The following is a 13,263-nucleotide window of genomic DNA, read 5'->3' as shown; positions in this document are numbered from 1 at the left end:
GATTTTGCTGTAGCATTGCAAAATCAAAACACCTGGCAAATAAGGGTGAATTCTTTGTACCTGTTCAGTTTGAGATTAATCCCTGTAATAGAAGTGAAGGAAACAATTTTTTTCCAAGTAGCTCTGATATTGAGTACACGCAAGTTAATCAGCAGGAGAGCTGTAAGTGTTGGGTTATAGTATGTTGTGTTCCTTATGCAGCAATAAGTTGTCTTTGACAGAGATGAAATATGACTGAAAGAGGAGTAACGTGCCTGTTCGCATCTGCAGAGTTTATTTAGTCTGTACTTTACATAGTTCAAAAGCGAGTCTGCTGTGCTGTTCCTCAACAGTAGAACTCATTCCTTTATTTTCACCCCTTCTTCCTCAGCAAATTCCGTCTCAGTCGGGCAAGGCTCAGTCATCTCCCTTTGGGATTGGAACAAGTCACACCTACCCAGCCGATCCGTCCTCGTACAGCCCCCTTTCCAGCCCAGCCACCTCTTCCCCGAGCGGGAACGCCTACTCCAGCTTAGCAAACCGAAGCGCGGGGTTTGGTAAGTTTTAGATGCCATAACACAGAAATGCACACAAAAACAAAACTCTCCAGTGTTAACTTAATTTAAAATCTTCCAACCTGTTCTTTTTGTGGGTCAGTTGGGAGCCCAGGGGCTGAAAAGGGTTTTACTTTCTCCCTTTGAGCAGAATGGACTGAGGTGACCTGTTCCCTCCATGCTGTGTCTTCTCCACATCCAACACACTTCTGAATATTGTGGCATTTTCTTGGTTTGGTTTTTTTTTTTTTTTTTTTTAATTCAGTAAGTAGTGGCGTGACAGATTCAAGTTCCTTACAACAGTAGTGCACGTCCTCCCAAATTGTGGTCAGCAGGTTCAGTTTCTTTTCACTTCTCAGGAGAATGCTTAAATGGCACAAATTTGCATTCTTTTCATTTTTCAACTTCCCTGACGGCACGCTGGTGTCCTCTTGCCCAGAGATGGCTTGTTGGAGTTTGGCTGGAGACGGGATTTTTTTGTACCCACGCTGCTACTAACCTAATCAGAGTAGGTGCCATGTTTAGAAATGGTTTTCTTTTCCTATTACATGCTAATTTAGTGGCTTTCAGACCGTGACCCACTGGGTGACCCTTGGTAAGTTTTCTGCACTCCACCAGCAGAATAATATTAGAGAGTAAAAAGAAATCATGAATCTATCAGTGATAAACACACACGGAATCCATGAAGAATTATGCTGGCCGATAACAATGTGCAATTCCAAACAGCATAGGTAGCCATGTGCTAATGTGTGTTGTTTTTATCATATCCCTGGAGGATGAAATCAGTGCAGGCTGTTGGAGCTCAGCCTCCCGGAGTGCAGACCTGTGCCCCGCTGCCTAGAAAAAGCGCAGGGAAACGGGGCTGTGCCCACAGAGCTTATTCCTGACTCCATTTCCACAAATGTACAATGTTTTGTACATTTGTTTATGAAACAGCCTTGCATTTGAGGCTGAAGATACTTGGCAAGAACCCTTTCACCTAATGAGAAACATTTCCTGACCTACATCAGTTTGGATGCTATTAATAACGCAGAGACAAATGTCCTGAACCTCCGGCCGGCGGTAACGGTTTTGCTGAAAAGAAGCATCATTTGCCTCACTGAGTTAATTCCAATGTATTGTTCTGAGAATGAAAATAATAATAAAAATAAAAAAAAAAGAAACAAACTTGCAGCTTTCTTTTGAAGGGGAGCTTAGATGAATTTTGTTTTGGCCCATAAAATGGCTGCAGGGTCTCTGAGTCAGCTGAATTATTGGTTGTGGTAATGTCACTAAGGGAAGAACTGTAATTAGCTACTTTAGATGTGATAGAAATGCGTCACTACAGCCTGTTTACTTTCCTGTAAAATGTTCACTTTATCTGTTTTGCATGGTTTAGCTGGTAGCCAAAAGGATTGGATTAAGCACGTGTTTCTGTATTTTCTGAAGCCATGACTATAAGTAGTGACTGATCTGACATGATCGAGTCTGGTTATTGGAGACCTGACATAGCGCACGGGGAAATTTGGCAGCCTTGGCAAAGGGCACTGATAATCAGGGAGATCCAGATGTACCCAGCTTAGTTCTCTGAAGTTCTCTGAGGGGAAAATAGGCAAAAATATTTACATAGAAAAAAAGAAGGAAAGAAAAAAAAAAAGAAGGTAAAATGTCTGGAGGAAAAGCATAAATCTAGTGGCAAGGTTTCTAAAATGCTAATTCTTAGGAGACAATGTAAACAATTGGAGGAAAATTATCCAAAAATTTTATATCTTTGGGGCCAGTCTGTAGAAATACAAGGTAAAATGAGTCCCGCTTAAGTGCGACCTGTGACTGTACTCATGAAAAGTGTATGTGTAATAGGTGACCAAATTAATGTGTGTGGCATCATGTTTTTTTCTGGTGGACTATTTAAAAGAAATCCATCTTCCTAAAATTACCTTTTTAAGTGTGCTTACCATAAAAACTTGCTGTTTGTGTTACTCTGTGAAATTTAAATGGCCTCAGACTTTTAAGAAAGCGTCACCATGTGAACAGGATAATAATTTGCTGTAAGATGGATGTTGGATCAATCATATTGGAGGGCATAATCGTCCAGCAAACAGCACTCCGCATTTAATACAGCAATGCCTGCGTTTAATACAGCAAGGCAGTTGACTTGATTTTATTGTTGTACATCTGCTTACAAAATCCGAAAGCGTGCTGCTTAGATGGTAAGGTGTTATTTGGTAGGATGGTAAGAAGTTATATTCTGCTCTGCAAGAATTAGTCTTTTAAAGAGAAAAAGCATCCTGATGATGCGGTTTGGTTTTTAAGTGAAATGGCAAATATTCCTTATAAGTGATTAAAAAGTGGTGGTGGGATGCTTGAAAATCCTCTTCCAGTGCCTGGCTTGTGGTGTCCCTGTGCGTTTTGTGAGCAATTCTCCTGACGTGCCCATACAGCTCTGGGGGTGGCCCCCACCCTGCAGTCAGGGCTGGAACTCCCTTCAGCTTCCACCCTTCAGGGGCTGGGCATCACTCGGGGTATTTTCTCTAAGACTCATTTGCAAACACAGGCATTGATGGGTGAAGCCTTGAGAGCTGGAAGGTGTTTTGAAGCAGCTGGTCTCTAACTTCTGCCCTTTCTCCCCCCCTGTCCAGCTGAAGGTGGCCAGAGCAGCAGCCAGTTCCAGGGGAGACCTTCCGAAGTTTGGTCCCAGTGGCAGAGCCAACATCACAACCAGCAAAGCGGAGACCAGCATTCGCACCCTCAGCCCAGTCAGACTGAGGTGTTCCAGGTGAGGAGAGCCCAAAGTCCCTCTGACAGCTTCTCACTGCTGTGTTGAAGAACCGTGGCCCTTGATGACCAGGGTGCCAGCAGGCCTTGGAGCAATTCCCTCTTGCTGTGAGCTGCCGTAGCCTTGCACTTGCATTACCTACAACTCAGCTGAAGAACAGCATCTTTGCTGATTTAAAATGCTGTTTTCCCTTTTCTTTGCACCCTGTACTTAGGTGTGTTTTGCGGGGGAGCCATTAAATAGTCCCAAATAGAGTGTCTTTCTTATCCTATCGCTGGGCTCTAAAATCCCAGTCAAGTTGAATTAGACATCAGTGTAATTCTCTGATAGTATAGAATTGTCATAGAAGATAGTGGCCAATAATTTTTTGAAGTTAAACCCAGTCAGATATCTGACAGTTGGCAAACAATCCTCTTCAACTACCTAATTTTGTAATATTAAGTACAGTTTTGGGCCTTCACTACAGATGGAGTGGGACTTCATAAGTTAACTAATAAGGTCTCTGTCCTTGTATAACTTGTTTTTAAATTAGATCAAGAAGACAGTTTGCAACAAAACAATGCAGATAAATGCAGGAAAGACAGTTCAAGCCCCAAGCAAGGTTTAGAAGTGGGGCACCTCATTATCTTTTACAAAGTAAATCCACCTGCAAGACCGGGCTGGTGCTCATTTGCTCTCAGGAGCGCTGCAGAAGCGACGTGAGCCTGAAAATATTCCTGTGTGAATGAACCATTGCTTCACACAGGAACAAAAAACATCACTACGTCTGGAATAACTACCTGTCTGCATGCCCCATGGCCCAGGCAAGATTAATCTCTTCCATCTCTCTCTGTAAGCAAAGTTTAATCGCTTTGCACATTCTTTAACCCAAAAGCATATTGAAGGGAATTCCAGTGGGGCTGATGGCATTGTGGTTTGATGGCCCACGGAGACATGGGGCTCTGAGCAGCATCTTGCTTGTGTTTCAGGCGAGTGCTGTGTCCGAGCAAACATCTTACAAAATGAGTGGGAAGGAGAAAGGGAGGATAGGAGAACTGGGCTCACCTGCAGAGCTCTTGGAGGTGACTCTGCATTTGGAAGGAATTAGGATAATATCTGGATGTGATGAGAAACTCGGATGAGCTCAGTTCAAAGACCTCTGAGAAGTTGCTTGGACTGTTTGTGCCTGAAGCCAGCCCCGGGTCAGCTGGACATAGAGAGAGAGGCAGACTTGAGAGGGGAGCTACCCTGCCAGGGCTGTACCCGAGATGACCTTGCTTCAGAGGCGCCAGCAGCAGAAATGCCTTCAGAGATGGAAATTTAAACAAGTGGGGGCAGCTACAACTTCCCCTTGGCTGGGGAGGAATGTGGGAAAACATTAAATAAGTGCAAGTCCTGGTCAGGAAATGAAGGCTGACCCTGGCAGCTGAGAAACTGCCAGTTGTGTTCGCAGCCTCTTTCACCACCATCGGCAGGGATGCTACAGAGACCTCAGATGGGCTTTAATTTGTCTTTGTTTGGGGGTAACTTCCCCGTACACAGCAGCTCTCAGTAGTTATTCCTTTACAGAGCAGATCTTGTGAGCTTTCTTTGCTCTTTAGGTTTTGTTTTATTGTAAGATTAATGAGCCATCCCTGGCAAAACTTGGCTTTGCAGTAAGAGCTTATTATTGTAAGGACTGACAGGAAAAGCCAGCGTAAACTCTGGTTTTCTCAGCAAGGGATATCTTTTCCCTGTGGCTTCAGTCTCCAGCTGGGAGGAAAGGTTGAGTATTTTTTGAAGCCTCCTGCAGGGATCTCACGTGGCTCAAGACACGTGGGAGCAATTACCATGAAATCCCATTTCTCCTGAGAAGTTCCTGCTAATTCCTCTGCCTTTGTCCATGCATGGAGGCTGCTTGGGCATCTTGTTTAGCTGGGGTGGATGCAGAGTGCTGATGAGGAGGGGAGACCCTCTCCAAACTCATGCTTATACAGCAGGAGCTCCTTTCTGCAGGGTGGAGGAGTGTGTGGGATGTTAAATACTTCCCCATGCAGTGAAACCAGAGAGTTTGCTTCTGTCCATACATAGCTACCCTTTCCAACAGGGGCTGCTTCAGCCTGGGGAGAGTATGGAGCAGCTCAGACTTGCCTTATTCAAAGGAGCAATCCAAAACTTCTGCCCTGCTGAACTCCCACCTCCTTTTCAGAAACGCCCCAGCAAAACACAAGCAGCACGTAAATCCTAGCCCAGCCCCCTGCACAGGTCTGGTTTTCACCTTATTTATCTAACCTTTGGCTTTTTCTGGTTTTACGCTGAAAAGATGAACAGGAAGCAGTTTGTGTCTGGGTAACGTGTTAGCAAGTGACACTTCACTTTTATTTTTCCTTATCATGCAGGACATGCTGCCGATGCCGGGGGATCCGACGCAGGGTACTGGCAATTACAACATTGAAGATTTTGCTGACCTGGGCATGTTTCCACCGTTTTCTGAGTAGCTTGCAAAGCAGAAGTGGAAGTTCTTCTCCGAGGCCATTTCAGTGTAATTTTGGCTCTGCTTTTTCTGTGTTGCATTTCTGTAGAAGCTACTAAACCAGAAGACACATTTCTCATGTTTCAGATAGTGGTGTAGGGCTTGCTCTCTCCTCCTTGGGGTGTCAGTGCCGACAGAGGAGCTCCAGCACTTGGTAGTGTTCGTTGACAGCTCCATTTATTTTTGTTTTATTTTATTGTCATCTACCTCAGAGATGAAACACTTTGCTCGATTTAAAAAAAAAAAAAAAGAATCTCTGAGTCTTAAATATTTGAATGTGAATGATACCTACTATTTCCTTTGAATGGTAATTTTTAAATAGATAACAGAGTAACAAAGACTAACAGAGAAAAGGTAAGGTAATGTCTTGTTACAGTGCCTACCGCTCAATTTCGATGCCTTGCTTTAAGCTTAAGTTTCTGGAAGCAGACACAATATTCTGTTTTCTTTGATTCTTGTAGATTTTAGGTCACTTTAAATGTGAGATTAAGCAACATAATGTAGGCCTCTCTCACCAGAAGGTTCAGTTCTGCCTTTTCTAACTTAAACTTGAATGTGTGTACATTTTGGTACTTTATGTATATCTTGTGCTGTATGAAGTGATTTCCTGTACTGGTTTCTTTTGCCTTTACCAAGGGTCCATTCTGAAGTGTACTGACAAGGTTGACAGTATATGTGGAGGATTTAGATGTTGTGGGAGTCTCCATCACTTCACATAGGTGTTCTTAATTCAGGTGGTTCTCTATTCAGAACAAACATTTACTTACATAAGCTATTAGTCTGTTTTTGCACTGAATTGAGGCCTATAACTATACATTTTTCACTGGCTGCTTTAATTTCTATTGTTCTTGCTTTTCCAAAAATATTGCCTCGTAAAAAATGACTGTAAACACATCGAGACTGCATTTTCTATATTAGCTGCATTTCCTTTCTGTGAAGTACTTTTTTATACTGTGAAACCTCACATTTTAACAGTGCAAGGTGGTGGCCTATTCTTAGGAAATCATTCAAGCTCATTTGCTGCAAGCAGTGAGATGGTTTTGTAGTGTATAATTTTTTTAGAGTGAGTTGGTAATAGATATCAATTGGACTATTGTCCACTGCGTACACAGTGATAACTTGAATTTTTGCTTGGATTCTCAAGCAATCACTTCTGTTAAACCCTGTTAACCCTATTCTGTTAAATAAGGGATTTTCAGCTTACCAAGTATGTCGAGGACTCTTGACTACTCTGAATGCTATATGCTTTTCCACAGAGGTAAGTTAATCGCCTTCCTCCTGGCTGAGTCACCTACTGTACGTCTTCATCAGAAATGTGGTAGAAAGGTTTTTATTCAATGTTCCATATGCAGGAGACGTTACAGAGGTTGGGTTGTAAGGTCAGCATTTTTCTCCAGTTCGTTTCTTCAGGGATGGGAGGAGAAGGAATCACTCACAAAGGGCAAGGAGCTCAGAGTTCCCGGGTGCAGGTTGTTCATAACCTTTGAGGTCGGCCGGTGGTAGCCAGCCTTTGGGGAGGAGGAAGGGGGCAACTTCCCTCCACTTTTGCCTGTTCAGGGGCCATCACCGACCTTGAAACAGCAACCCCAGGATGTAGCCCCCATCTAGAAGATCACAGTATCTGCAGCAATTCTTAGACCTTGCTAAGGTCTGCCTTCTTGTAGCTCCTCTTGAATTCTGGGAGGTCTCCGATGGGAGGCACTGCTCATCGCTGCAGTCCATCCTATCAGGGTAATATTCCAAAAAGCAGACAGGCCCCCGTCCTGCAGCCTGCTCTGGCCACCCTGGTTTCATGCTGACGAGCAGCACAGGAGGCTGGGCTGCAGCAAACGTGACCCAGGGACGTGGCTTTAACCGTCAGCCATCGCGGGGTGTTCCACTCTGACTTTGCTTCCCTGGCCTCCTCCGAGAAGAGCATGTAGTTTTCAGTATCCAGGAAGAGTCCTTCCTACTGTTCCTGTCGCTAAATCTGGGACCAATCTCCTACCCTACATGCCAGTGGGGCTAGGAATGCTTCCGAGAAGAGCATGTAGTTTTCAGTATCCATGAAGAGTCCTTCCTACTGTTCCTCTCACTAAATCTGGGACCAATCTCTTACCCTACATGCCAGTGGGGCTGGGAATGCTTTTTTTTATGAGAATTTTTTTTGTGCTAGGTGCAGTACCGGAGACGCCTCAGATCTCCTGGTCTGTCCTTGCCTCACCAAAATCACACTGAGAACAAACAAACAAACAAAAAAAAAACCCTTGTATTTCTTCTTTCCCAGAGATCAGGAAAACACCTTCTTAGGTAAGCAAACCTCTAATGCACTATTGTTTTAAATACACGGATGTTTATTCCCTTGGATCCTTCTCCCTTTCCGCTCGCGCTGCTGGGCTGAATGACTGACTGCTCATTGAATTAGAGGGGCAAAGCTCTGCTGGCCCAGAAGGAAGTTCATTGATGTCTGTGAAAGGTGCCTGGATGCTGCATCTGTGCAGCGGGACGTGCTTCTAGAGGGGGCTAATCACGAGGGAGAGCAATAGATGAGCAGTTTATATCTCTGCACAGAAGGCGCTTGACATGATAAATGTCAGTTCTTCTAAATTTTTTTTAAAAGCATTTCTCCGTAAAGTGAAAAATTAATGGAAAAAATGCTGTTCCTCTGTTGTATATTGCCCAACAAACTGCTCTAATTATATTTATAATTACCTTTGTTCCTGTATTCAACCTAAAAATAAGGTTTTTAAAGTAATTGTCTTTCTCCTAACATCAGTGATGATAACTTCCTCAGTGTGTTATGGTTTTTATACTACTGTAGAAGGCTTCTTGTGTACAGAATTTGATTGTGCAGATAGAAGTGCACTGTTAGCAGAATTTCAAGCACATCTCTCTTTTTTTGTTGTTGTTGTTTTTTAAATACAGTATTATTTTTTTGAAGCCAACATGCCTAAGGCATCAGAGCATGGACTGCTTCTCACTTTGTAGACCACTCCTGCCTTCCCAGTTGGGAAGGGGGATGGCTACTCTGTTAAGGGGCATTCCGGATAGCGCCAGGTTTGGGTTTTTCCCTGTGAGCCATTATGGTCCCTCGTTTCTGTCCTGCCATCCCGAGGCAGTGCTTTCTTCTTGGCATTTCTGCCCTTCCTTGCCTCCCCTCCCGTTCCTGGCCATCCCATCTGGGAGGCGCTGGCTTTGCCCTTCCCAAGCCAGCAAGGAGGCAGCGCTTTATTAGCTTAAAGTTTGGCAACTTTGTGCTTCTGGCCGAGCAAACGAGCAAGTTCAGCATTTGCTGCCGCCGCCGCCGGGCACCCCGCGCTGTCCTCGCCGCCGTGTCAGTGGCTTGCTCCTCTGAAGCAGCCTCGTCCCAGGTCGTGTAGCCAAAAAAGCTGCGTAGCATTGGCTGTGCTGTACCTTTTTGTCATGTGTTTCGTTACTAAAGCAACTTACTTATTCTAGAGCTGAAGTTATAAAGTGCATTTGGAATGCTAACGTTTTTATTACGTGCCGTTGGTGTGGCTTTGCTGGCACTTTGGCTGCCGGTTTCCAGAATTTCACAGGTGGTGGATTTCTTGTTTCTTTTGTGCTTTTTTTTTTAGCTGGAAATAAAGCTGTGATTTCTGATCAAACTGTGTTGCAAACACAGGGTTTCTTGAAACTGAATCTTTTGGTTTTAAAACTGATGGAGCAAGAAACTGCAAATAGTAATGGTCTGGGTGAGTTATTTCAATGAGCAGGCATGTAGACTGAGAAGATTTTAGATACTAAAATATTTACATTCATTTATTCAGACAAGTAATCCTGTTTAACAAGAGGGACTCCAGCACATTACTTGTAACAAGTGCTACTGGCGGTACCTACAGTGATGCTTTAACCAGATAGTTCCATGTGTAGCTTTGTTGCCTTTTTTTTTTTTCTTTTGAAGTACAGTATGAAACTGTAAATACTTCTTGCAGTACTGCCTTTTTAACTCTTAATTACTTTTGGCACAGTGTTAAATAGTGTTGGATTTACCCAATTGCTATGACATATATTTTTATACATAGGTGTACTCTTTTTTCGAGAATAATACAGCCATTTTGTCATTAATGCCTTATCAGTGTCATACTGCTGTTGCTCTTCGTTTGCAAGGTATCGAGTGGACTAATTTCTAGTTCAGATATTTTCACTTTTCCTGGCAGTGCTCAAATTTGGCTTCAGGTGATTTTTGTCAGAGTCCCATTTTTCACAGTTGTTAGCTGTGAGAAGAGGAGAATGTGGGCTTTGTTTTGTTTCTATTAACGGAGCAAAGAAAAGGTGATGGCATCTAATTGTTTTTAAAAGGTCAGTCTTTTCCTACTCCAGTCCAGAGTGCGTTTGGTGGAACTGATGACTCTGGGCACTGATTACTTTGTGTAGATTAATGGTCTTTGAAAAAAGATAAAAAGGGAAAAAAAGAAAAAGAGAACAACTCCAAAAATGGGCTTCTGTCATTGTTAGGCACTTGGTTACTTATCTGTTTAAACTCTTCATCTTGATGTGAAATTGTGCTGTGGATAAAGTGTATTTTGTACTTCTGAATGTTCTATATTTATGACTAACAAGTACAGAATCAGTTGTGTGTATGTATAACTAATAACTGCCTTTTTAAATTTCATTAAAATAAAAATGTCATGAGCTGTTGTTAATTCCTGTCTTTCTGTAAATAAATAAGAGATGCTGTTGGGAATTGTCAAGTAGGAAATAACCCTCAGTTACGAGATTCGTGCCAAAATCAGAAGATTAGGCACTGATCTTTGTCTTTAAAATCTCCTCCTATGCTGTGTGGTCGTGGGCAGGAAGTTCCCCTTTTATCTGTCTTGCATAAAGGCTGTCCAAGGGAGCGGGAGAGAAATGGTGGTTTGAGATTTCAACTTTTAAAAGAAGCTCCAGAAAAACATGAATTAACACCTTTGTTCTGCCGCTGACACTGAGGTGTGTGAATCGGTATCTGTTTTGTCGAGGGTTTCATTAGAGCACAATTGGTTTAGACTTAATTCATAGTTTGTGGCAATTTTTATTCACTCCCTGGGGTGGTAACACAGTGGTTGCTTTGTCCACCTTTTGGTCTCCTTGTTCAAAGCTAAAAGACACTTGTATCCTTCCTGCAAACATTCTGGTGACCTTTTCAGACTTTCTTATGTAAAGCGCATTTGCCCGTCACTGTGGTTCTTCATTGTTTTTACGCTGTATTTCTTTGTCAACTTGATAGGGATTTACCTTGCCAATAAATCCAAAAAGCCGATGAGTGGAGCATGGCAGGAGCTGCAGATGCTGTGCTCTCGGGCCTGCGTTCCTGGTACAGGGTAGGTGGTTTTCACAGCTTGTACGCTGTTTTGGGGGCTCTGCTGGGACCCACCAGAGACCCCGTGGTCAAAGCAGGGCACCGGGATGTGCTTAATTGGATGCAGACACCAAGGCCAGCAGCTCTGTCAGGCTCTGCTCGCTCAGTGCTCATCCCAAAGACAGAGCTTGGTCAGTGAAAATGTCCTATTCGTGCTGGTTTGCTATGAAAATTGGTTTTTCAACAAAGTGATGTTCTTCTGGCATTTCCCCAGACGCTTGTGAAAAACGTGGATATGCCCCAGACCGTGAGCCACGTTTGGAAATGCAGTGTTCCTTTGTCATGGGAGCTCTTTGGTGCCTTTCAGTAGGCTCTTAGTTGCTTTTGAAGAACATCATCCAAGCAGAAAGGCGCACACACGCCGAGCAGAGCATGGTGTGGTTGGGCTGTTTTAGGATCCCTCCTTAGCACTCCTTTTAGGTTGATCGTCATTAACCCGTACTGTCATGGGCTAAATCAAATGTACTTCTGGGCACCAGGGAGACGACTGGGTGTGGAAGTGCTGGGAGCTGTTAATTGCGGTGTGGAATCTGGGTTTGGAGATACTGGATGTGAAATAGAGCCAAATGTTTGGTGACAAATAGTGGCCGCAGCTCAGCATGGCAGGACACTGTGGTAGAAATCCACACACAAGGTCTGGCATACAGGGAAGAAATGCAGTCGAGGTTCACTGTGTGCCCACACTTACCATCTTTGGCTCTATAAACTGGCATTAATGACTAATAGCAAAGGCTTAAGTCTTCATTATGATGATAGAAACACATTTTCCTTAATTTTTCCATGGGAGGTAATTCTTAGCCACATTTCCATCAATATACCATCATAGTTCAGGAAGTATTACTCATTTAATTTTCCCAGTTTCTCTCCAAGTTGGATGTAACCGGGACAGATACAAGATGAATTCTTCCATCCTTTTTCACCAAATTTCAGCATGTTCCTGATTGGAAATACTCAGCAGCATCTTTCTTCAAACTTCTTGGCCTGTCCCACATAAAATGGAATCACTTGAACTGTTTTAATGGATTTGGGATCAGATCCAGAGGTTGCTAGGGCATCTTTTCATTAGCTCTGGAAAAAATTATCTTCTAATTATAGACTGGCACTAAATACTAATATACAAAATGTGGCATTTGGGACCCAATTGAAAAAAATGTCAACCCAAGGCTCACGCGTGGAAGATGCAGCAGCTTAAGTGCAATTACCATGGCTCTTGCAGACCAAAAATGTAACAGCTGTACACACATTGCTGTGATTGCAAATGTGCAGGCACGACTGAGGGACAGCAGAAAGCCCCAGCTTGGAAACCCGCCCAAGGCACGAGCTCTGTGAGGGAGACGAAACCACCCAGCGCTTTGGCACGCTGTGGCCTCTTGTAAATAGCAAGTTCCTCTTCTCAGCTAAGAAGGTCAGGTTTTAAATACTTTACGTGTTTTTTTAAAAACAAGAGGACGTGGAGCGTAGAAGAAGTGCAAGGTTGAACTACTTTGGTGCACCCTGTCACCCCAAAAACGTTTTGGGTGGCTCACGGAGATGCTGCCCATCCCTGGTTGCAGTGGCCAATGACCCTTCCCTTGGAGCCCGCGGCAGGTCTGTGTGTGGCCCTGAAGCAGCTTCACTCTGCAAAATAAAATCCCAGTACTGTTATTTTCCACTTAGTGCTGGAACTACTGGCCAGGTAGACCCATTGTCACTGAGGAGCAAAGATTTTTGAAGGCCCAAGTTGCTGCTTTCTCTGTAGTTTTGAGACCTCCGCTTTGCTAAAGAAGCACAGAAGAGACAACGCTGCCCTGGCACACGTACACACAACCCACATTGGCTGCTCTTAGCGCATGTAGTGGGAGGCAAAGACTGGATCATAATGCTTTACACTTAACGAAGGAATTTGTACTGTGGGACCTTTCCCTTGATGTCCCTCGTTGCAGGGAATTTCAACGTGTGCAGGCCCAGGACGGGGAATATCAAAACATGACTCACAGCGGAGACGTGAATGCTGTGGGATTCCTTCCTTCGTGTAAATCACACTCACTCAAACAAATGTCACGACGGCATTTCTGGCTCACATCATTCTGAGCAAAAGCCACCACAAGGCAACGCTGTACAATGCCGGCAACTGCAAACTTAAATAATTATTTTAATTTCTTTT

General features: G+C 43.7%; 1 protein-coding gene across 3 annotated transcripts in view; it reads left to right on the top strand.

The window, feature by feature from the left end:
* The window catches only part of ARNT2 (aryl hydrocarbon receptor nuclear translocator 2), a 99,913-nt gene extending 93,851 nt beyond the window's left edge, over window positions 1-6,062 (top strand). For all 3 annotated transcript variants that reach the window (XM_014944657.1, XM_014944655.1, XM_014944656.1), the window contains 3 exons: window positions 371-536; window positions 3,152-3,288; window positions 5,646-6,062. In XM_014944657.1, the coding sequence (XP_014800143.1) occupies window positions 371-536; window positions 3,152-3,288; window positions 5,646-5,744 (402 nt within the window). In that variant the 3' untranslated portion in view covers window positions 5,745-6,062. The remainder of the gene's footprint in view (window positions 1-370; window positions 537-3,151; window positions 3,289-5,645) is intronic.
* The last annotated feature ends 7,201 nt before the right edge of the window (window positions 6,063-13,263 follow it).

Source organism: Calidris pugnax, unplaced genomic scaffold (assembly GCF_001431845.1).
Source record: "Calidris pugnax isolate Ruff unplaced genomic scaffold, ASM143184v1 scaffold70, whole genome shotgun sequence".
Lineage (NCBI taxonomy): Eukaryota > Metazoa > Chordata > Aves > Charadriiformes > Scolopacidae > Calidris > Calidris pugnax.
The sequence above is the reverse complement of the archived record's forward strand: the minus strand, read 5'-3'. Positions and strand labels throughout refer to the sequence as shown.